The sequence below is a fragment of the Hetaerina americana genome, unplaced genomic scaffold, assembly GCF_022747635.1.
Source record: "Hetaerina americana unplaced genomic scaffold, ioHetAmer1.1.p SCAF_9, whole genome shotgun sequence".
Classification (NCBI taxonomy): domain Eukaryota; kingdom Metazoa; phylum Arthropoda; class Insecta; order Odonata; family Calopterygidae; genus Hetaerina; species Hetaerina americana.
The window spans coordinates 78704958-78730902 of NW_027287538.1; the positions used below are offsets into that span (position 1 = coordinate 78704958).

The 25945-nt window shown below is 39.4% G+C and overlaps 1 protein-coding gene across 2 annotated transcripts in view; it reads left to right on the forward strand.

The window, feature by feature from the left end:
• LOC139698896 (uncharacterized) overlaps window positions 1-20104 on the forward strand; it is an 841340-nt gene extending 821236 nt beyond the window's left edge. For both annotated transcript variants that reach the window (XM_071597847.1, XM_071597848.1), the window contains 3 exons: window positions 4243-4375; window positions 9972-10564; window positions 13385-20104. In XM_071597847.1, coding sequence (XP_071453948.1) covers window positions 4243-4375; window positions 9972-10564; window positions 13385-13585 — 927 coding nt within the window. In that variant the 3' untranslated portion in view covers window positions 13586-20104. The remainder of the gene's footprint in view (window positions 1-4242; window positions 4376-9971; window positions 10565-13384) is intronic.
• The last annotated feature ends 5841 nt before the right edge of the window (window positions 20105-25945 follow it).

The following is a 25945-nucleotide window of genomic DNA, read 5'->3' on the forward strand; positions in this document are numbered from 1 at the left end:
GGATACCTTCCTTCATCCGCCATGTTATTTTTGGTATCGCTTCATCCGCTTCATGGTCTTGCTCCCACCCTCTTCCTCTTGCCCAAAAGTACCTCCCCGCTGTGGGAAATGGGCTCTCCTCGCCTCCATTCCCTTTTTGTACCGCTCTATGCTGTTCCGTTACTGACGTTCTTATTTGTATTAATGAGGGTAAAAACGAAACTCTACACTTCCACAATAAAGATTTAATATTCCATGACCGTGGTTTTTATGCTGCGCATCGTTATCAGGTGACATACATCCACATTTTTCCAACTTATATAGCCTGACTCCAAGAGGGGAGTAAGGGAGAGGAGAGGGGATAAGTTGAGTTCAGGTGCAGCAACCTATTAGTGGTCTAGGGGAGGGGGAGGCTATGTATTGGAAGATTACTGGCTCAAATTTGTTAAAGTTTAAATAAAGATCACTTAATTAATATAAACTTTCACAGATTTGAACCAGTAACCTTCCAATACATAGCCTCCCCCTCCCCTAGACCACTAATAGGTTGCTGCACCCAAACCCAACTTACCCCCTCTCCCTTACTCCCCCTACCTTACCCCCTCTCTTCTCCCTTACTCCCCTCTTGGAGCCAGGCTATATAAGTTGGAAAAATGTTGATGTACGTTACCTAATGATGCTGCGAAGCATCGAAACCATGGTCATGAAATATTAAATCTTTACTGTGGAAATGTTAAGTTTCTATTCACCCTCATAATGAAGGAATTCCACAAAGTTAAACCTGAAAGTGTTATGTTTAATTGTATTTCTTTGTAAAAGCCGTCCCCTGTCGGCTTTCCTTTCTTGTTAGGTCACGATTTCATATTTTATTCCTAGTTTTAAGTTTCTCCTTCTTACAAGCCACACTTCCTGTTCAGCCACGTTTATTTTTTTCAATGCAATGCGTTCCTTATGCACAAAGACCGGTAAAGGTGAGACTTCCCTACCGGGACGGTTTATACTTGTCCGTTCGATCAGTCAATTAATGTTTGCTCAAATGTTACCGCGGACACTTTATTATTCACCGGAGTTGAAAATGGCTGGTTATTAAAGCGAGCGAGTCTCTGGATAATGCCTCAGTTAGTTTTCAGACAGCGGAAAGTTTAATTTATTTCTAGAAATGCAAGTTGCATTGCTAGTCATGACGTTCGCCAAACCGAGTTTCATGTTACATACATGCGAGTGCATGGAGAGAGGAGCGAAAATTAACATCTTGGTATTTTTTTAATCTTTTCATGGTTGAGAAATTCTGAAATGGAATTTCAGGCAGTGAGAAAATCAACAACGTGTCGGTCGAATCGAGAAAAGGAATTGAAAAATGTAAAATCCAGAAGAGGATATTAGGAAAGTTATAACTTTAATATTTCATTTAGCAGTTTGGTGAAACGGGAAAAAATTACAATAAGTAGGCGAAAGTATTGTGATTGATTTTCGAGGCTGATTCTGCAAGTCGTACAAAATAAATTTCATTTAATCAAAGTATTTATGCCAGCCATTTTATGGAAGGAGAATTTCTTCAATATTTCATGTCTTTACTCGTTGTGGTTGACAGAGGTGGCACTCACCACCAGCCCTTTGCCTATCTAAGGTGAAAAAGTAAATGGCAATAGCGTTTTAAGTATGACGCAAGTCAAATGAGAATTGTGGAAGCACAGGCTGCTCGCGAATAAAACGAATGCGCAGAGCGTTGTCAAATTACCGAGCTAGAAGATCAAATCTGAGGAAAGTTAATTTAATTAATTATATATATAATATGTTTATGTCCTTTCCCCGGACTACAACCTTGACGTGGTGGAAGGCCTTGTGCGTTCCGATGACCCCTAGAGCTGTGCTGGCGGGAGTAATAACAATTACTCCTGGTAGGGTGACCCATACCAGATAGGTCGAAGGTTAGGAGACAGACGAAAGGTAGTCCACGCAGCGTCTGACCCCAGTGAGGCGGTCAGTAAGTGATGGTGTCCCGTTAAAAACACTATTGAGGAGGACAACGGGAAACCACCTCAATTATCATTCCCAGGATTTAAATAATGGACAATACAGAGATTTTGAGTCCTGGCAACTACGGGGCTCGGCCCAATCGGCCGTGTGTCGTGCCCGGCAGCGGGGAAAGTAAGGCTTCCGCGGTCGTCATCCCACGAAGCCCTTGCAAGGGAAAACCGGCAGCAGCAGGACGGAAGATGCAGAAGAGGAAGACTACATTAGTTAGAATAGGAACGTGGAATACTAGGACAATGATGAGGACAGGGAAACTGGAGAATATAAAGCAAGAGATGGAAACGGGAAAAATAGACATTTTAGGTCTACGCGAGGTGAGATGGAAAGATAGCGGGGATTACTGGAGTGATAAGTATAGAATAATATACAGCGGCGGGGACGAGAGCCAACGAGGGGTTGCCATTGTATTAAATGAAGAGGTAGGGAGAAGCGTAGTCAACATAGAGCAGGTAACGGATAGAATACTACTAGTGGAGATAAAAGCAGAACCGACGAACTTAGTTATTATTCAGGTATACATGCCACCGAGCAACCATAAGGAAGAAGAGGTCGACAGGATATACGATCAGTTAGAGGACATGATCGCGTGTGTTCCTGCAGGGAAACATTTGATAGTGATGGGGATGGGAATGCGACGGTAGGCGAAGGAAGACATGATGATGAGGTGGGGGACTACGGTTTAGGCACGAGGAATGACCGCGGGGAGAAAGCAGTTGAGTTCTGCAGGAGACAGGATTTAGTCATCACCAACACTTGGTTTAGACACCACAAAAGACGCAGGTATACATGGAAAATGCCAGGTGACTCAGAAAGGTATCGGCTAGATCACATTTGGTGAGACACAGGTTTAGGAACAGTGTAATAAATTCCCACAACTTCCCGGGAGCGGATTCGGACCCTGACCACAATTTAGTTGTTATGAAATGTAGCGTCCGTTTCAAAAAGATAAGGCAGGGGCAGCGAGTTAGAAAATGGAATGTAGAAGCATTAAATGGTTTGAAAAGGAAGGAATACAAACAGTCGGTAGAGGAAATCGTGGAGGATATTAAAGAGCTAAGTACTATCGAATAAAAATGGGAAAGTATCAAGAAAGAGCTATCTAAAGCCGCAAAAGGCACTATTGGAACCGTCAACGAAAAAAAAAGACTAGGAAACCATGGATCACGGATGAAATGATTACAAAGATGGATGAGAGGAGAAAATGGAAGAATGTACACACTGAGTTAGGCAAAATTAAGTACAAAGAGTTAAATAATAAATTGAGGCGGGCAACAAACAAAGCAAAAGAAGCGTGGTGAAAGACGCAGTGTGAGGATATGGAAAGTTTGCAGAGGAAGGGTGAAATTGGTGCGCTGTACAGTAAAGTTAAATTTTTATCGGGAAGTAAGAAAGGAAGATCTATGCTAACAGTTAGAGATAATGCGGGTAAGATAATAGTTGACGCAGGAAAGATCCAAGAGAGATGGAAAGAATATAGAGGAAAACTGTATGGTAAAGAACTTAGACCAAAAACGTTAGACATAGAAAAGGAACATGACGTAGAGGAAGATAGCTTAGGTCCAGGCATACTCGACGATGAGAGAGAAAGGGAATTAAGAGAGATGAAACTAAATAAGGCCGTGGGGGTGGATAACATTCCTGCGGAATTACTGAAATGTATAGGAAAATGTGGGAGGAAGAGGCTATATGCGTCGATTCGTAGTATCTATGAGGAAGGAATCTCGCCGGAAGACTTTGTGAGGTCAGTGTTAGTTCCTATTCCGAAAACGGTAAAAACTACACCATGGGAGGACTGAGGAGTTTTTGGTGTCCGTGAGCGATGGCAGTCGTGGAATTGCCTGTCTATAAACACTCGAAGGCAGGAAGAGTTTAGACTTGACCGCTCCTGAACTCGAAATTTGTAACGTATGGTTACAGGTACGTTTAGAAATCAGAGGAGACCCGCAAGCCTCGTGTATATATGGAGACCCGGGTCCTCCACATGCCTTTCATGAGGTTAGGTGCATCGGACCAGGGACTGCGGCCACTGCGCGCCCAAGTTAGCTACCGCGACAGCGAGCCCTTCGCTTTGCTTTTGATGGCCCGCCCCGAAGGCCATTTGGGCTGCCCCAGCGTGTACATATGTAGTGTGGTCTATGCCAGGTCGCGAGGGTAACTAGGATGAATATCCATTGGATGGTTGACATTCCATGATAGATGAATTATGAAAATACATTAATGGTATAATAGTTGTTTTGTTTCTTCCTGCGGCTGTCGCAGCTGATGGACCCCGAGGACCCCAAGAGGGATGAGGACCTCCTGGAGTTGATGCTGCGGATAGCCGAGAACCCAGACGAGTGGAAGAGGGTCCACGATCTACTGAGTGAGTAGACGCGTACGGGATGCGGATGCCCAGCCGAAGAAGGCATTTTACTTGGCGCCGGGAGACTTGCTCGTCCCTGTGCACAAAACTGGCACAACACTAGTGATCTCAATTCAATTCAGAATTTTTGAATACGGTACAAGGGGACCGAGTGGCCATTACGGTTTTGCCAGAGATCAGAAATCACGCTTGTTTGAAGTAAATTTTTATGTGATAGACTTTTAACCCTGCTTAGCTCAAGCAGCCTGGAATAGACGTAATATCCAATCAGATGATTCATGGATAGATATTTAATTCAATATGTTCCATCACACAATTTCTATTCCCTTATAGATAATTCGCTGTAAATTGTGAAGGCGCCTTTCCAAATCACATCTCCAAATGTGATTCGAGTCGAATTCGCGGACTCCCCACGGGAGAAATGATTTCGAATGTCCAGTGACTTCAGTTGAGCTTTAAAAAAAATCCTCAAATTTCCAAAATGAGTAACAATAATAGTGAAAAGAAAGAGTATAAAAGTATGTATTAGGTTCTCAAGATGATGAGAGACGAGATAAAAATTAAATATTTGGACGTGCTAGCACAAAGTAGAGAAGGCGAAACAGTTTAGCAATTAAGAAAATTGTTGTGGAAGGTTGGCAAGAACTGGGCATTAAAGCAACAATTGTGATACGCAAAAAAAAGCATTTCTGACCAAAGGGAGGCAGCTCTAGACAGGAACCTAAAGGCACAAAGACATGTCGTAAAGAAATGAATGACAGGTGACAACTAATGGGCCGTGGTATTGTGCTACTGTTAATCGGAATCTTGGTCGTTGAGACAAGAGAGTTGGCGTGTCATAAGAGTGAGAGCGTATTTGAGTGTGTGTGGCTGCGGTGGAGCATGCAATAAAATGTAAAGGAAAAATATAAACTAATAACTGATAAGGGGAACATTGCTGGAAGAAATCGCAGAACGCACGACAAATAGATGAAAGAAATAAGAGTTGGTGAAATTCCGCGCAAATTGAGAAAGATGGCATCCCTGGCGAATTTTTAAGGTATTTTCATCTAGTGTCATCTCTTCGAGATATACTCGTCAATTTTATTTCAGATCGGCCCATTACTCTGCTTAACCATTCTTATTCTTAAGTAAGCGTTAAAAAAATATTGAAAGAGATGAATGGTGTGCTGATTAAAGAGGATGAAGGGAAACGATAACCATCCATGTGAATCTGCGCCTTTTATCAGATTAGTTTACGGGTTGTTTCAAAATTTTCGAAGGGGACATATGAGAAGAAGTGAAGCTGAGCGTTTTGCTCGCCCTCTTGACGTCACCATTCCATAAATCAGTGATAAAAACATTGAAAAACGCTGACGGATGATAGAAGGGTAAAAGTGTTGGTGGGAATTGCTGATGCGTGGGCATCTCGAGGGATCAGGTACACAATATACTGGGTAAGCATTTCGACATGAGAAATCTATCCGCGGTTGTACCACAGGTGGCCAAACACGTAACTGTGTGACATTGTGACCCAAGGCTAGAAAAGTGCAGGACTTGAAGCGTTGTTTTGTCACTGTGGACGGAACGTGATCTAAAAAAAGTGCGAAAAATGGGTCTCCAGAGGGAATCTGGAGTCAGAATGGGGAGGATATGGTGTCGAGGCTTCAGAAATGGCCGCACCAATGTATGGCGCATGATGGAGAGCGGAGCGGCAGGCTCGGCATCCAGATCGATGAAGTGGACCAAGAACCGCGATCTGATTGACGATTAATGATTGGTGCTCTGGCTGATGAATTTCCCTCTTGTCGGACGCACCAATAACGCGAATGATTGTCACGGAAAAGCTCCGATATCACAAATGGTGTGAAAAATGGGCACGGTAAATGCTTACCGATCAGCAATTATGAGCATGTTGAGCAAAGAATATTGAACGAGCGTTTTTGGACCGCTTTCTCCAGTCCCGACATTGCACAAAGTCCCGACTCTTGCGCTTGAAACGGTGGCTTGGTGGACAACGGTCTGAAGACGACGAGGGACACAGGACCGCCGCAATCAACTGGTTCGATACCAAGTGGGAGGGGAGGCGAACTTCCACGCATGCTGGGGTCGGGAGAAGAAGTTACGGAAAGATTGCAGCGTTACGGAAAGTGGTCGAAAGTGAACGACGATTATGCAGACAAGCGAAGAAGGTTTGTGGGAAAATAAAACCGTCAATAAAAACTTATTCTGACGAATATACGTATGACCAAACGGCCCTTGCTCTTCAAATGTTCCTCGTAGTACAGCGTTCTTCAGTCCTCCGGCCTCTTATTTAATTCGGCTGCACTCCCAAAATGGTAGGTCCAACCTACCCGGTCTTCGTGCCCCATCAAGCACACAACAGATAGGGCAGGAGACAGATAGCCGACCCCAAACCGCACGGATCGAAGTACCACCCTGCCAACTGACCCTTCCGTAGCCAATACAGTACCGGCTCGTTTTTTTCTGACTATGGTTTATGGAAGAGTCCACTTGAAGACTCCTCCTGAAGTCTAAAAGTCCACCATTCCTATCCTCTTCAGATGGGCTTCCCAAGGGCCTCGGGAAAACCCAGTGGAAAGATCGCCAATCGACCACGGCTCCAACCAAAACAAGAGAATACGAAATGGCTTCTCGTGGAAAGTATAATACAAGATATGATTTTAAGAAAAAGGATAAGCATGGATTTATTTACCAGATGGTGAGAGGGAATTGAATGGAAGTGAATTGAGGGAAGGGCAGAGAGCCCCACATTCTTCGACCAAATAATATGGACAGTAAAATTAACATTTTGAGGGGAAACCCCCGGTGGCATTTTAAAAACCTATACTCATTATTTCACCAAGAAAAAATAATTCTCTTCACTAAATGTCACTGTCGTAATAACTTATTATCATTATTATTAGGTAATCTGCCTGTTAAGGTGGGTTTTTGGATGGACAAAATTACTAATTCAACAATTTAAGACCCCCAGCAAAACACAACATCACCCTCTACATCAGGTCCCTCTTCAGCTCTGAGTACTTCCTTCCTCCCTTCATCCCGACTAATATCCCTATTCTGCCCCTTCCCTTTCCTCGTTTGCTTAACATTTTCCCCTCTACCACAGTCTTCAACATCCCACTGCCGGTCAATACCCCCTTCATCCAATTTTCCTACCTCCATAGGATTTCTCCCAACAAACCCCTCTCTTCGCCCACCATACCAAGTACTTCCTCATTTGTTCTCCTTTTGGTCCATTTCACCTTCTCCATTTTTCTCCACACCGACATTTCAAAAGCCTCCAGTCTACGTCTATCCTCCTGCTTCAATGACCACGTTTCCGCGCCGTACATAGCTACCCTCCATATCAAAGTTTTTACGAGTCTTTTCTTAACATCCTTACTCAACGTCCCTGTCATCAACTCCCTCCTCCTTGAAAGCCTCTTTGCCTAGCGCAATTCTTCGCCTTACGTCCCTACTACTTTGACTGTGTTGGTCCAAAACACTACCGAGATACGTAAACCGTTCTACCTGCTCTAGTTTTTGCCCTCCTATTTAAATGTTTAGCTTAGCCTTTTTCTTTCTAGAAAATCGGATAACCTTTGCTTTATTAATATTGATTCTCATCCCATACCTATCTCACTGAATTTCCAATTCACTCAGCAATGCTTGCAACCCCTTGGCTGACTGACAAAATAAAGCCTGGTCATCAGCGAACTTAACTGATTTTACGAATTCCCCGCCCACTTTCATTCCAACTTCCAGTTCTTCCCATGCCTCTTTAAACATTTCCTCTACATACAAATGGAAAAGCAACTGTGATAAACGGCAACCCTGCCTTACACCCCTTCCTAACACTGCCCATCCGGACTCCCCGTTTCCCACCCGCACCTGAGCAGTCTGAGACATGTACAGGTTGCGGATTAGCCTCCTTTCCCTCCAATCTATTCCTATTTTCTGCAGAATACTCATTAGTTTTTCCTAATTCACTCTATCAAACGCTTTTTCGAAATCTACGAAAAAGGCAAATACCTCCTGGTTGTATTCTATATTCCTCTCGATTAATAATCTCATTACTGCAATGGTATCACGCGTACCTCTCGCCTTCCTCAATACAAACTGATCATCCCCTAAGTAATCATTTGTCCTACTCTCTATCCTTTTGTTTATTATCCTCAGAACAACTTTAGCTGCGTGGGATATCTAACTTATCGTCCTGTAGTCCTCACATGATGTAGTCTTTACCTTTTTCGGAATAGGAACTAAAACTGATCTCACAAAGTCTTTCGGCCAGATTCCTACCTCATTAATACTACGAATGAGCCCATATAGCCTCTTCCTCCCACATTTTCCTAAATATTTCAATAGTTCCGCGGGAATGTTATCCACCCCCACGGCCTTATTTAGTTTCATCTCCCTTAATGCTCTTTCTATCTCATCGTCGAAATGCCTGGACCTAAGCTGTCTTCCTCCAGGTCATGTTCCTTTTCTATGCCTAACTTTGTTGGTCTATTTTCTTTACTATACAGTTCTTCTATATACTCCTTCCATCTCTCTTTGATCTTTACTGTGTCAACTATTACCTTACCCGCCTTATCTCTAACTGTTAGCATAGATCTCCCTTTCTTACATCCCGATAACGATTTAACTTTGCTGTACAGCGCACCAGCCTACGTACTAGTCCTTTTTGCGTCAACGGTTCCAATAGTGCCTTTTGCGGCTTTAGACAACCCTTCCTCGATACTCTCCCATTTTTCTTCAATAGTACTTAGCCCTTTACCATCTTCCATGATTTCCTCTACAGCTTGTCGGTACTCTTTTCCTTTTCAATCCATTTAAGGCTTCTACATTCCATTTTCTGACTCGCCGCCCCTGCCTTATCTTTTTGAAACGGACGCTACATTTCATAACAACTAAATTGTGGTCAGAGTCCGCATCCGCTCCCGGGAAGTTGTGGGAATTTATTACACTGTTCCTAAACCTGTGTCTCGCCAAATGTGATCTAGCTGATACCTATCTGAGTCACCTGGCATTTTCCATGTATACCTGCGTCTTTTGTGCTGTCTAAACCAAGTGTTAGTGATAACTAACCCCTGTCTCCGCCGTCGCCGGCTCTCGTCCCCGCCGCTGTATATTATTCTATACTGATCACTCCAGTAATCCCCGCTATCCTTCCATCTCACCTCGCATAGACCTAAAATATCTTTTTTTCCGTTTAGATCTCTCGCTTAATATTCTCCAGTTTCCCTGTCCTCATCATTGTCCTAACATTCCACGTTCCTATTCTAACTAATGTGGTCTTCTCCTGTGTCTTCTGTCTTGCTGCTGCCGGTTTCCCTTGAAGCCTTGCCTCCCCCGTTGCCGGGCACGACACACGGCCGTCGTAATGAATATAACATTGAATTAGTGTTAGTGTTCAACGTGTTCGAAATACAAATGAAATTGATAAGAAAATGAAACGGAAATCGGGCAGCGATTGTTAATTTGAGCGATATTTACCAATATTTTTCCTTACGAATTGGATGATTAACATCGATACCTCATTAGGCAGATGCATTTATAGATCAAAAGTCCAATCACCCAATCAAACATCGTCGCCCATGATCGCTTTCAGGGCAGCTCGACGATGACCTCACCACGTACGAGAGGACCATGCAGCGGGTGCAGGCCCTGGCGACCGTGAGGTCGGCACAGGAGGCGAGCGGTGCGGAGGAGCGGGAGGAGAAGGCAGCGCGGCGGGAGGAGATGTCCCGCTGGGGGCTGCCGGCGGGGGCCCACGGAGAGGCCACCTCCACCACGCCGCAACCCTCGCGACCACCCCCCGACGGCCACGGCGACGAGTGGCGGCCCAAGTTCGCCTACCACCGCGTCACCTCCGCCCCTCTCCTTCCCGATCTCTTCCTGCAGCAGCACCAACAGCAGCAGCAGCACCACCACGAAGGCGCGGCGCCCGGACACCCACCCCACCACCGGAACGCTTACATTGCCGTGTCCATCATAGCCCCCCCCGCCAGGGGCAGCAAGACCCCACCTCGCCCACCGCCCCCGCCCACCCGCCGTCCCGTGCCCATGACGCCCCCGGAGGCGGCCGTGGCGGAGGAGACGCTGCGGGAGCCAGAGGTGGGGGTTGATGAGGAGGAGGTGGACGCGGCGGCGAGGCAAGCGACGTCCCTGCACCAGAGGATGGTGCACGCCGACCCGGTCGAGGTGAGTGCCAGGGCACGTGCGTGTGTGTTGGGCAGATATTCTCAAGGGTGTACTTGGGGGGAAGTGGAAGGTCGTTCTCTCTCATTGGAATATTTCCCTCCTCGGGTTACGGACTCAACCGTTCCCAAATATCCTCCAGAGTGCTCGGCGCTTTCGCTTGCTCCGACCCAACGCCGCCCTAAGGGTTGGAAAGTGTCGCAAAAACAGGCACCATCGAGTATAAGAAACGCCCGCCGGCATCAATGAGACCCTGGCCATCCGAGAGTAGCGGGCCTGAGTCGTCCGTCTTTGGGAGAAAGAAAGGACCATTGCCTTGAGATTGCATTGAGCCAATCAGGAGGAAAGGGCAAGAATCCACGATGAGGGAAATTAGATGTGCCGCGAATGCACATGGTGTGACTCCTCTGCAGTAAGCACCAGTGGGCACCACGGTTGAGGAACTTCCCCTAATCACTTTCTCACACTTCCCATCCTCCAATCCAGGGCAATCCACAGCTAAATCCATGCATCACCAGATGTGCTCAGGAAGCAGGAATATTTGTGGGAAGCAGGACTGATGCATGCAAAATACTGTTTTACAAAATGGAAAGCTTTTGCATGACGAGGGACTGGTTGCTTTCATTTCATTTCTTTGGCTTTTTCAAGTGCGGGGAAAATCTTCATGGAATGATGTTTCCAGCAGTGGAAACAGATTCTATTCTGAGTTTGATGATTTGAGGCTCTCCTCCAATTCATGAACACTAAATAGTTAAACTTTTTTCATACAAATTAATTTATTCGGAGAAACCATTCCCATTTGAAAATGGCCAATCCCAGTATGAAACCCATGATGGAGTTCTTCTGGGAAGGGATGCGAACTGAACTCCTAGCCTTAGTTTGGGCCCAGCATCAGGACCCCAGGAGTGGAACTTTGGTTTGGAGGATGAAATGGATTTGGTTTCCAGATTCTAGGGAAGCAAAATGGATTTGTTTCCACTAGGTCTGGGAGGAGCCATTCTGATTTGGATATGGCCCAAGTTCCAAACCAAATTCTTATGAGACACCAGGGTCACTTCTTGAACCAACTTTTTTATGTTTTTTGTAAGTCATACATTTTGTAAACCTATCCTCAGAATTCGTAGTTATAGGATCAACATTGATGGACACACAGATATAAAAGGTCCTTTTATAGAAGCATAAGCCATGGAAATAATCTGTTTTCATGACCTTACCACCCAACACCCTCCCTGGAGGTAATATTAGAACTGCCACCTGGTCCACAAATGACCATATCTCTGAGGACACAGAATGCAAACAGCAGAGTAGGGCGGCCGAAGAGAGCCTCAGTTAGACATCTTAAAAAACAATAAAGACATCTTAAAAAATCAAATAATATGTTTAAAAAACATTCAATGAAATATTATATTTTTTGTAAAATAAATAAATAGGAAAACATCATTCAACAGCCATTAGCAGCATAACGGAAGTTAGAAATACCAATTATTGTAAATTGACTCAACCTATTTTGCATCACCATGTCCCTAATACCAATATCATTATCACTGAAACCATACATGAGTGTTTGAATAACTTCTGTACTGAAAACAACATTGAAAAAATTAAATGGAAAATTAAATCAGTTTTTAAATCAAATGAATTAAATCAAACCTTTTTGCTAGTGAAGGCTCATTTTGAGAGGACAAAGGATTCCATCTCAGTGAGCCAAAGTTAAGTCTCAGTACCCAAACTTAAGACGAAAAACTACGTTTTAGAGCTATCTAAAAAATCAAATAAATAAATTCAAAATGTTGATCATTTCTGAGTGCCAGACTTCTTTAGTGGATTCATACTTTCTTAAACCAATATGTTTTGGAATAGCGTTCATGCTCATTGTCATTTCCTGACCTTCCAGGAAAGGGTAAAGCAAAATAGCAATCTTTAAACAAATTAGAATTGATCCAATGTTGAAATTAAATATGTCATATGTATATACATATATATATATATATATATATATATATATATATATATATATATATATATATATATATATATATATATATGTATATATATATATGTATATGTATATATATATATATATATATATATATATATGTGTGTGTGTGTATATATATATATGTGTGTGTATATATATATATATATATATATATATATATATATATATATATATATATATATATATATATATATATATATATATATATATATAAACAAGAAGACTGCTTGTCAACAGTTTCTTTCTATGCACTGGACCATTCAATTTCATCTGATTGCAGCACTGCAATGCCCTCAGTTGATGTGGCATCAATTCTAGATTTAAGGAAAAATTACAAATTGATATTTTTGTATTGGTTGTATGATACCATGAAATTACTTCAGTCAATACATTTTAAAATTTCTCATCACAGGGTCAAAAAAAATCAAATTTCTAAAATAAATGGTCATAGCAACTATTATTTGTTAAATGCATGTGTAAGTTTTATTATGAGGGCAGCAACTGATTCATGATATAGAATCATTCATTATTTCACTCTTACTGTGTACTTCCATTCCAGCCATTTCTATTCTGCAAAATATTGTAGTTTCATTTATTTTGTAAGTTTTTACATTTAATGTTACCCATTGTTGCCGTTTTTATGTTAAGATTTGTATAGTACTTAATGTACATGTTTATCTATCTGAGAAAATGTACTAATATTATGGCAATATTTTATTTGGTGGAGTTTCTTCATGTTAACATTAGTGCTCTCTCATGTATGTGTTGTAATTGGTTATTTTTCTCATTAATAAATGATCATCATTAATGTTCCAATACTCAAGGAGCAACTCAGGGCCCTTGCAGCCGTCGAGCAGAAGCTGAGGCATCACCTCCATGAGAAGGACAGAATGAGGCATCTGCTGAAAGACGCGGGTGAAGAAGGCGGGACTGAGCCTGGCAGGAAGAGCAAGAGAAATACCTTGGCGGGCAACGGCCACCGCCATCACCAAGATGGTCATCACACAGTTTTAAAAAACTCATAACAAGCTGCACTGGGGAAAGCGAAGCCGTATTACCATAGGATCTTAGGAAATGATCTCTCCTTGGAGGAGGGATAATGAAAAATGTGGACCATTAAAGTGATTTTAAAAATTGAATGGCTAGTTGACTGGATATCTACAAGTACTCTGGCCTATATTGTAAAAATGACATACATTGTTGCAGTATTTTAGGCCAAGAAGTGAGAGTTTTTCATTTTGGAGAAAAATAATAAATTTAGTTGTAGGTAAATTTTGAAGCTATTTTTGTCCAGGAGAGACATAGTGTATTGGCATTAACCAAGACTAAATCCCAGAGTTGAAATGAAAAAAAAATATTTCAATGAGTCATTATTAACCCGAATCATTGTTATGACTAAATACATTGGGGAAAGTTTAATTCATAAGTACCTTAATTAATATAAGAGTCAACCAGCTCTTATGGTAACAGTTTTTAAAATTGCTTTTTGTCTATCAGGTTTTATGTCGTAGTGAAAGAATTGAGACATTTGAAAATTATGGTTCTGTCAGACTGAGAATTGGAATCATCAGTTTAGTGAGAGAAATGATTATTTGATGTTCATTAAGTATTCACCAAATATTGGCTAATGACATTACTGATAAGTCTTAATTGTTAAAAGAATTTTGAGAATATTGTGCATCTGTCAAAGTATCTACGTGAGGAACAGCAAAGAAGGAAGATAAGAAATGATGAATTCATATCTCAAAAGTGTCATAAGTGCAGTTTAAGAGTTGAGATGGTGAATTGATGATAGGTTGGAAGTCAATATGGTACAATTGAATCACTTTCTGTGTTAATACGTAGCATTATATAATTCTTTTGATCAGGCTTTACATAACTGAAAAATAATAGATGTGTCATTCAGAAATGCAAGACAGAGAGTTCCAAAGTTTTTATTAAATTGCTAAATTTGTTGCCATTATCTTTGCTTTGATTAGTAAAGGCTCCTTTATGTTGGGCAGATAATTTACAATATGAACTAAGAAATTCCATTTTCATTGATTTGTGACAACTGAAGTAGGAATGTTCAGCCATCTAATGGGTTCCATCCAGGAGGTATTTTGCACCTAACGCAAGCAGAGAATATATATTTATTTAGCAAATATGTTACCACTGTTAATTAATTATAAAATGGAAGTCATCCCTTTTATGTCAGCTATCTTTTTGCACTGCAATTGGCACACCAGGATAAGATAATACATATACTGTACTATTCAAGCTACTGATGTGGTTTTTTTCCTCTTTGTGACTGATCACATCTTTAAATATTGTAACTTTTTTAATGCATCCTTGCAAATTGAAGGTTAAGACATCTCTAAAACTCTTACTGCAGTTTCAATGGTAATATGAAATTGATTTAGGCCTATCAAGTGGGGAAAATATGAAATTAAGTGTCATTTAAATTGCACTCTTTTAATTGAAAGAACTTTTAGTTTCCATGCAAGCTGAAGTCACAAAATGAAATCTGCAGCATTAGACTACCAGATATAGAAAACTTTGCCAGTTATTGACAAAGATCTTTTCAATGTCTCAATGGGAATGGTAATGATGGAACTCAAATTTTAGCCTGAAATAATTACCAGAAAAAACTTTATCGCTCCACAATTCACAACAATTAAATCCACCAACTAACAGGCACCTACAGTGTTATTTTGAATGTTCATGGAGAGCTGATCGTGTTCACTCTTAACCAAGGGTAAAGTTTTTCAAACTAAAGTATGCCAACAGGCAACAATGCTGCATACTTTAATTAGGATTTATATTTTGAAAAATTAGGCACAATGGAGAAAATAATTTAATGCAGCCAATGACAAGCAACTTTTGAGCAATGACTTTTATCAAAATGATGCCCAGTGCTTGAAACTATTACTATTACAAAAAAATTCTATTTATTACATTGAGATGCCAAATTTAGCTTTTATCAATATATAGCCTGTTTAAGTCAATATTTTATTTTTAATCCTTATTGAATCCTCTTAAGGAATAAATACTTAAGAGGGAAAGAAATAGTGCTTATATGCTTTCTTAGGTTATCAAAGTGAATTTTTTTTAAATAAATACCATGATATTGATAGTCTTTTCAAGAGGATTTCAAAGTACACATGATTCAATTGGTTTTATGATCAGCCTAGCAATATATAAAGGTGTATGCATATATGTACATAAGATTAATGCAAAAAAATATTGTTTTGTATTTATAAAGCTAACTTTATTGCAGAGGTATTTTATTTATCTTATTGCAGAGGTAAAATTTATTGCAGAAATATTTATTTATCTTTGAATTTTAAAATTGAAACATGAGGACTTAGTATTTATACAACATATTTACTACCCAAGGTATAGGTTGAATAAATTATTTTTTGTATTGCATTGATTCATTTGATATTTTACATTTGATGTACTTTTATTTTTGCTGGTAAAACTTCAGGCAAATAGCTTTTGCACATTTCACTCTTTACTAGGTTTATAGGTTAGATGGCAATTACATCATCGCATAACCTGAATGAGACAAAGAAAATATACTATCTGAATTAGTGATAAAAAAGAAAAAATGTATTATTTCTTTTCATTACTAGGTCAGTAACTAAACCAAAATGCCGGCAACAATGACATTTACTTGGTGTTAGATTCATCACACACTCACATATATTGTTTGTCATTGTATTTTTATGTTTTCAATATCGAGTTGACCACATTAAAGAACGGCGAATAATTCCTCATGGAATTTGTAGAGCATCTACCCCAATTCTTCTTGGAGTTGATCAATAAATGGCTCATGAATAACAGCAATCTTATCAGGCAAAACCCATCCCACCCTTCAGATGCAACAGGAAATAAAAATGTGAATCGGGAATAAAAGGGGGCAAATGTTTCCCAAATTACCAATGTCAATAAATAGTCACACAACCATAAAAAAGTGGGTACTCGATGAAAAATATTATTTCCATCTCAGTAACTTATGATGAAAAAGAGAAGAACCACCTCTATAAACATTTAGAATCACATGGTATGCTAACTGGGTGGCAATACTCATCAATTAATCAAACGAAATTTAATGCATTGCAGGGTTGAAGTTGAACATGATTCAGAATGGCAGCAGTCTTGAAAAATTTGCTATAAAACAATAAGGTAAACAATGTAGGAAAAATTACCTATAACATAACCAGCAAGTAGCAATCGTGTCATGGTGCAGACATCTTGTGGCCAAACAAAGTAATTGACCAAGTATGGGGGAAGATAGTACATGGTTTCTCTTCCCCTTCCATTTAGGAATTCTCCAAGTAAAGCCTGTATTTCCTTTCCTTTGTTAAGTAAGGGATTGATGTGATAGAGATCCATGCTCTATCTAATCTTTTGAAGCAGGTCAACATAAAGTTTTACAATTGCACATACCCATCCTGCAAAGACAAGAGCAAGCTGAATTTATGTTTTTCACCACAGACATCTAATACCTGTCTAATCAGTGAACTTAAATAATTAGGGTTCCATTCAAAGCATAATTCATACATATTTTAGCTGCAATTAAAGTATTTCATGATAAAGAAGCCAACTCAATATGATTTTCAACTCAAATGATGATTAAGCATAATATGAATTCCAATACCCTAGTGTAAGATAAAAATTTTATTGCATCATAAAAGTTTCCAGAATCCTAAGGAAACAAAATGGGTTTCCTTACATTGGTATGAAAGTTTCATCGCTAAATAATGTTTAATCCTTGACATGTGTATTTATTATTGAAGGAAATGCACCCATGTTGCAATACCTGCTTCAAAAAGTCAAGTAACAATAATTATTTTCCAGCCTGATCTTAATCAATTGACTGCTATTTTTTGCCCTGTTGTTCTACATTTACAACTTATTTTAAAGGAAATCATATTCTACAAATGAGAGTCCCTGTATTTTTTTCCAAAATTTAAACTTTTTACCCATCTCCAAATGGAGGCGATGGTACCTAGTCATTTTGATTGTATATATTGTAAGTATTTGTAAGGCTCATTGGCAAATAAGTAACAGTGAGTAAGTATATTGCCTCTTTCATCAATGAGCCAATATACTTACTCATGAGGTAAAATCAAAGTCCAACTTTGCATATAGAGCACTGGTTTCTTGCACTTGTCTCATACTCTGCATACTTCTTCAATATGCCCATTTCTGTCCCTTCAATGCATTCCCCAATTCCAGAGGTTTTGATGTCTTTAAGAATATGGTTCGTGTATAGTTTTGGCAAATATTTCCTCCCAGTCTTTTCTGTGTCAGATATCGATTAAACGAAAGCTCCACTACTTCACTCATGACAGTCTCGTTGGTTTCATGGTTGCTCAGTAGCCATACAAGGCTGTTTGTTCTATATACTGGCAGCATTTCACTCTGCAAATGGAATTCAATCTGTTGCATGTAGTAGCATATTTTACATTATTTTTTTTCAACTCCTCATCAGTGGAAATAGGATGCATATTCATTTTTTAATCAAGAAATCCCTGTTGCCCCAAAACCAACAGACCGCGAATATATAATCGGGTGAATAAATCATTCAAGAAAATTTTGTTTTTGGTGTGTCCGAAATTGAAATCATTTTTAAAGACAGCAGATGGCCCAAGTGTGCTCATGCCTGCATTATTTCTACTGCTCATGCCCTTCCTTCCGTACATTCGCCCCACGGAACAATATCCTGTCTGCAAGCACTGCAGATCATCTATTGCTCAAATCTATCAATTAATTGATTCCATAGTGCCCAAAATTTTGTATCATTTGTTCACCAATGCTCAAAATTGCAGACGACACACCAGGTTGCAGGGAGTTTTCTTTTATTTTGTTCCTCATTGGTCCTTGAAGATCTCATCCCTTCAATTTGCTGGTATTCCTTTCAGGTAAGAGTAATCATTGAGATGAAAGAAGCACTTTTGTCTCCACAGTTGGTTTCAACCCTTGTATTTTCTCACCCATCAAATGTCCATCTTCATGCCAATATAATTGTCTTGAGGTAGAGAATACCAACCAATGAAGAGAAGAATTTGATGCATTTTCTATTTGGAAACTATTTGAAAATTAAAATAATAATTTTCTGTGCTATATTTGTGTTGGTCTGCCAGACAGTGTATGTGAAATTTCTCTCATTAAATAGCTTCAGAAAATGCTGCACTTAGCTCTTGCCTTCAAGTGTGCTGACGAGATCCATCCTCCTTTTTTCCTTTTAAACATCTTTTCAGTTTAGGTAACTTTTAGAATAAATGGGTTTTCTTCCTTTTCATTATAATCAAAGGTGTCACTCCTTTTTTGTTGTTGGTAGGTCAATATCATTTCATATATGTGATGGCATGAAGGTCATCATAATTAAATCATACCTTTGTGCTGCATGATAAATTTCAATGGGTCCAGGAAGATCTGCTGGTTCATCATCATCAATATCTTTATTGTCTGTTACCTGTTATTGGAGAATTTCCACAACTGTCTCATCATTTTCAGCATCAGAACTCAGGGCAACGTCATCATCATCATTTGGAATATTTCATTGATTTCTTTCAAAGACAGAACTATGGGGATCTAGGATCTATTATAACAATCCAAAGTGGAATGGCATTAAAAGAGTGATAATTTCTAAATACTTCAGTAGTTCATCAAGATGAAACCCCTGGACTGTAAATGATTCTCCTATATGAATACTTAGCTGCTTTCAAAATCCACTTCACATTTGCTCTGACCGAAAGAAGCAGCTAGCTTGCAGAACCAATTGATTACACATTCTACATTAAGCATTGTTTTACCCCAGCAAACATTCTGCCAATGAACCATGCCTTCATCCTGTTTTCCTTAAGTAATAAAAGATGGCTTAGAGTACATGATACCCAGATGGGACTTGCAGTTGTTCATGGGTTAATATATGTATGCTAATGGCTTAATGTATTATCAGTAATAATCTAAGTTCAGTGTACCAGGTCAAAATACAAAGTATATATATATATATATATATATATATATATATATATATATATATATATATATATATATATATATATATATATATATATATATATATATATATATAACTGTATATATGTATGTAATGTTCTTTTCAGATAATAAGTTTACCACAATATTTCTAGAACAGCTCGGGGAAATCTATGTATTTTAAAATACCTATGGAATAAAATATATTATCTTCAATAAAAGTTGAAGAATTTTTCAAGGTATTACTTAAAAAAGAATTAAACAATAAACAAAGCTTTCACATGAGGTAGACATAATGCGTGGCTAGGAAGAGCAGCTTTGACAAGTAGGATACAAAATTGTTTGAGGAAATGTGTCAATGTTATGAATATTCAGTACCTACACATTTGTTTAAAAATAAACAGTGCTTTTTTCAAAAGTACATATATGATGAAAATGTAAATATTATGAAAGGATATGAGATTGGTTTTGTATTATGAGAATGAATAATCTGAATACTTATACATAATCACCGACAGTGATGTAATAAAAAGTTGATTGAGTATATTCTGAAATATATGTATCATTAGATACTTCCACCCACTCTACATACAGTATATTGATGACCATTTGGATTTGAAGATGAAAGAAAAACTTCTACATGACTCCTTTGTTCCAATTTCCCTCATAAAGTAATGAATACAAATATTTGTACAATTTGCCATCTATTGAGAATTTAGCACTATGTCTTTAAGACGTGAAAATTGTTGAAATGGAGTTAAGTCGCAATTCCAACTGTCAAATAAATAAGAGCACAATTGAAGAATAAGAAGATTTGTAAGGTAAGTTTCTGAGAGTGAATTGTGAGGGATTAAATCATCTAATAAATATTTCAATTCAGTGGGCACCACTTCTTAACCACCTGCTGCCAAAACCTGAATGGTATTAAAATTATAAAAAAATAAAATAAATTGGAGTTTAAAAAATAAATAAATAATAAACTAATGGGAGAATGAAATCAAGGACCTTCGGGTTATCAATATCACATGCCTTAGCCCTCTACCATTGGACCCCTGCTAATCATGAATGGAATTAAATATTTAAGTAATGTATACATTGAAGTAGTACTTTCCTTATACAGTTAACTGAACTTGGCCCACGAAGAGTTAGCCCACGACTAACTACCGGCCGTTGGAGCTCTGGGTTTTTCAGCCATGCCAATGTAAATATTTTTACACGAAGGAACTAAGTAAATCCCCTAAACCATTGCAGCAATCTCACTACAACGGATATATTATACTCAGTGATACTTGCCTGTAATCACTTGCAATTTTAAGACCGGGATGAGCAATGTAGTATATGATATATGACCCTAGAAGGACAACTACACTGAAGTTAGCCCAAGCGGGAGGTTGTCTTTCATAGCGAAAACTAAAGGGTCATAACGAAAACGTTTTCGACAATATCTGCTCAACTAGAAAAGTACTTTTCTTGAAAATCACCAAAAATACTCAGCACTCCCTATTCCATCATGACGTAGGCATAAAACCCACATCTATAGCCTAATTTAGCATCCAGGGCCCAGTGCAGTCACCAGAGTCGCCCTTTCACACAAAAAATAAGAAATTACTTCACAATATCTCCTAAACCAGAACATTTTTTCCTATAATTTGGCAGAAACACTAACCCCTCTTTCCTCTATATGCAACCTTTCGCTTACCCCATGCTCATGGCCTAGTTTAGGACCCAGGGCCATCTAACGTCACCAGCGTCGTCCTTTCACACGAAAAAAAACTTAGTACTTCACAACATCTCCTAAACCAGAACCTTTCCTTCTATAAATTTTACAATACACTAAGCACAACAAATACTTTTGGCAGTCTTTCTCTTACCCCATGCTAATGCGCTAGCTTAGTAACCAGGGCCCAATTACGTCACCACGGTCGTCATCTCACACGAAAAAAAAACAAGGGGTACTTTAAATATCTCCTAAACCAGAACATTTTTTTCTCTAAAATTTACAATACACACTAAGCACAACATATACTTCCGGCAGTCTTTCGCTTCCCCATGCTCATGCCCTAGTTTACTAACCAGGGCCCAATAATGTCACCACGGTCGTCATCTCACACAAAAAAACACGAAGTACTTCACAATATCTCCTAAACCAGAAAATTTTCTTCTCTAAATTTTACAATACACACTAGGCACAACTAGACACAAATACTTTCGGCAGTCTTTCGCTTACCCCATGCTCATGGCCTAGTTTAGTAGCCAGGGCCCACCAAAAGTGACTACGATACGACACTGAACTTGGCTCATGGATATAGGCTTTTTTCAAGTTCGTTCTTTTATATACTCTATATTATTTCTAATTCGACCCTTTTTTTCCTCCTCGGTGTCAAATTTTTTTTTATAAAAAACCAATTTTTTAAATAAAAAACGCACCATTTCAGCAATTTGTTTCTTAATTTATTACTTACAGGTGTTTCTTTCATTTTTGCACCATTTTCCGGCCACGGATTCCTCATTTGCACAATTTCCCCTGATTCTTCACTTCTCTCCATTTTCTTTCTCTGGTGTCTTGAGCTGCGAAGATTGGATTTGATGAAACGTTTTTAGGAGGTATTTTGGATAACTTTTTATGTATTATTAGTAGTATTCATAAATACATCACGGTTTTAGTATATCTGCAAGTTATTCCTCATCACCCGAAGAGGTAACTCGCTAGATGCGTTTCTCTTTGTGCTTGGAGAAGAAACGAGTGAAAAAGGATCCCCAGGAGGCATATGAGAAACCGCTCGCTCTTTCCCTTAATTATAAAGGGAGCATCTCCCGAAACCTACAGTAAAATAGAAGAATTTTTTCAACATTTGTTTATAGTTTTTTGTATAACTGTGTATTATTTTGCCTAGTGTACGATCAAAGGAAAAAAATCTTGTATGATTCTGTAAACTGAAGTGTTAGCATAAAATAATACATTCATTTCTTAAAATAAATATAATCTCTAATTGTACTAAGTTTGGGTTCTACATTACTTTTGTAATTTAATGCTACTGTGTCATCTTGTTTGATATTTCTTTTTCTCAAAGAAGGTTCGGAAAGGTGTGATTGAGGAAACTCCTTCACCACCTTTCCTTATTATTATTATTTTTATCGCCATAACAGCACCTGGGGAACCTACTGACATCTCTCCCACAAATGCATACACTCTCCTCCAGGTCAGAGTCCTGACTGATCCTCTTAAACCTATATTTTTTTTTAAATTCTAACCGACCCTGTTACCCTTTCCCCATTTCACTGCAATCCTCAGTAACTGACCTCTGTGACTCTAAATCTAGACTAATTATGCCAAAATCCATCATTAACTACAAAAAATTGACATCTTTAGTTGGTGACTGTGTAGAAGCCTATAAATTACCACTGCAAAATAAACAGGACACACTTCTGTCTGCAGAAGACTGCTCTGTAAATAAGCTGGCTCGTTCTCTTCTCCATCCTTACCAGGTAATCCTCAGTCTCTCCACTGGACTAGCCATAACCGACTAGGACAAATGTGCAGTATTTGCCAAATGACCAAAAACCAATCTCCTCAAAGAGAAGTCAAAGCTTCCTGGCCATCCCTTCTCCACTGTCCAACAAGTGAACACTCCCTGGTAATCCCAAGGGACTCCACACATTGCCTCCTTCAAGAAAAAATCTGCTCCTGGCCCAGGCAACATCCCTAATAAACTTATCAAGCATCTTCCTAATTGCATCGACTCATCACTTTAATAATTTTTTAACAACCTGCTCACTTCTCTCTCTTCCCCTTCTCCTGGAAGACAGCAAAAGTCATCCTCCTTCCAAAAGCCTGGAAATCCAGAAAACCTACCCTCTTCCCACAGGCCCATCAGCTTCCTTCCCTTAATTGGAAAACTTTTAGACCACCAACTCCTCTCTGCTATCTATGAACATTCCTTTCTTCGGCCAGAACAGACAGGCTTTTTAGGGCCAAAATATATACACCGTTGCACCCAAAAGTGGTAGGACTGATTTTTTACAAGAATTTTATTGAAGATATACTTACATCGACTTAATAATCTCCTAAGTATGCTCCTTGAGCTGCTACACACTTAGTATAACGTTGCTCCCATTCCCCGTATGCCCGCTGGAAATTTTCTTTGGGGATGCCGTTGATGACCCTCGTCGAAGCCTCTTGAACGGACTTTATGGAGTTAACACGGAGCGGAACGGAGCTGAGGAGCAGAGGTGGAGGGGGCTCTTAGCAACAGACCAACACCAACCTCCGTCGCCTGCGGACTGTTGTTGAGTGAGGACACCGTTTTAGTGAAGCAAGTTTTTGTCCGCATCAAAAAACAAAATGAATCTGAATTTTGAGCAACGTTATTCCGTGAAGTTTTGTGCGAAACTCGGGCAGATGGCAACTGAGACCCTCGATGTGATCAAGCAGGCTTATGGGGACACTGCCTTAAGCCGTTCCACAGTATTTGAGTGGCACAAGTTGTTTAAAGAGGGTAGGGAGCTCGTTGAAGACGACCATCGCTCCGGATGGCCTTCGACGGCAAGAACCCACACGAATGTGGACAGAGTGAGGACACTGCTGAACACAGACCGACGCTTAACCAGTGAAGAAATTGCAGACCAGTTGGGTTTGTCTACATCCAACGTATTATTTCACAGGATTTGGTCATGCGCAAGGTGTGCGCCAAGATGGTGCCAAAAATTCTGCCATGGCGCGCTCGTCGTCAGACAGCTCCTGGCCAAATAAGGCGGGTGCGGCATTGCCACATTGCCGCACCCGCCCTATTCTCCCAATCTGGCACCACCGGACTTCTACTTCTCCCCCTGATGAAGAGACAGCTCAAGGGATGCCGTGTTGACTCGATAAAGTCCGTTCAAGAGGCTTCGACGAGGGTCATCAACGGCATCCCCAAAGAAAATTTCCAGCGGGCATACAGGGAATGGGAGCAACGTTATACTAAGTGTGTAGCAGCTCAAGGAGCATACTTTGAAGATTATTAAGTCGATGTAAGTATATCGTCAATAAAATTCTTGTAAAAAAATCAGTCCTACCACTTTTGGGTGCGACCCTGTAGGCGTAACTACTTAACCAAGGCTAGTAAAGTGGATGCCAGTTTGATACCCTTAAGAAACAAACTGAAGTCCGAGTATAGGATCCTGCTTAGGAGTGCAAAAAATCACCATGTCAAACAAATTATTTTGAATTCTCCAAACAAACAAAAGCGTTGTGATCTGTGGTAAATAATGAAAATTCCAGTAAAATGTCAGAGCCCAGAAAACATAAATGCTTCTCAATAACACTTGATGGAAAAGAAATCAGCGATCCTCAAAATATGGCAAATGAATTCAATAATTTCTTCGTAGATACCATTGGCGAATCAACAGCACAGAAAAACATTCTAAATGATAGCATAGAAAAAGTAATGTACATTAGTGAATCAATTTCCTTAAATCCCACCACAGAAAATGAAGTTAGAAATGTAATGAAGAAACTAAAAAACAAAAAATCCAGTGGGCATGATGGCATGTCAAATTATCTAATAAAACTTTGTCAAGAATCCTTCACTTTACCTATTACCAATATAGCCGATGAATCGTTTATAACTGGGCAATTTCCTGAAGAATTAAAAATAACCAAAGATCCCACTACATAAAAAGGGAGCCAAAGACTAACTGAATAATTACAGGCCAATCTCACTGATATCATGTATTTCAAAAATACTTGAAAAATTGATGGAAGAAAGACCATTAAAATTCCTCAAAAAAATAAAGTTCTTTCTCAGTCACAGCATGGTTCCACAAAAAATAAAATGTAGGAACTGCATGCAATGATTATGTGACTAAAATTGCTCAAGGTTTAAGTGATAAAAAGCATGTTAAAGGGGTAAATATGGATCTATCTAAAGCCTTTGGTTCTGTAAAATCTAGCTTTCTTTTAACTAAACTAGGACATAATGGTATCAGGGGAGTAGCTCATCTCTGGCTTACATCTTTTTTGGAAAATAGGAAACAGTATGTAGAAATTGTCCGAAAAAATGGTTCACTAACAAATCTTGAAATAAAAACAAATGAAAACTATCAAGTATGGTGTTTCACAAGATTCCATATCTTCACTTTTCCTGGTGTATATGAATGACATTGAAAAAGCCATAATCTCTCCAGAGAATAACAACATGGTGCTCTACGCAGATGGCATAAGTCTAATGGCAGGTGATACTAAATCATCTCAATTAGAAAGAGATATGTATGCTATGGAGATTTTCAGGTGCTCAATGGCTGCATATAAATAATTTCAATAAAAACATAAATAGAATACTCACACTTCAAAAATGGGCATTAAGGGTTATATTTAAACTAAATGTAAGAAAATCATGACCATTCCCTGTGTGTAT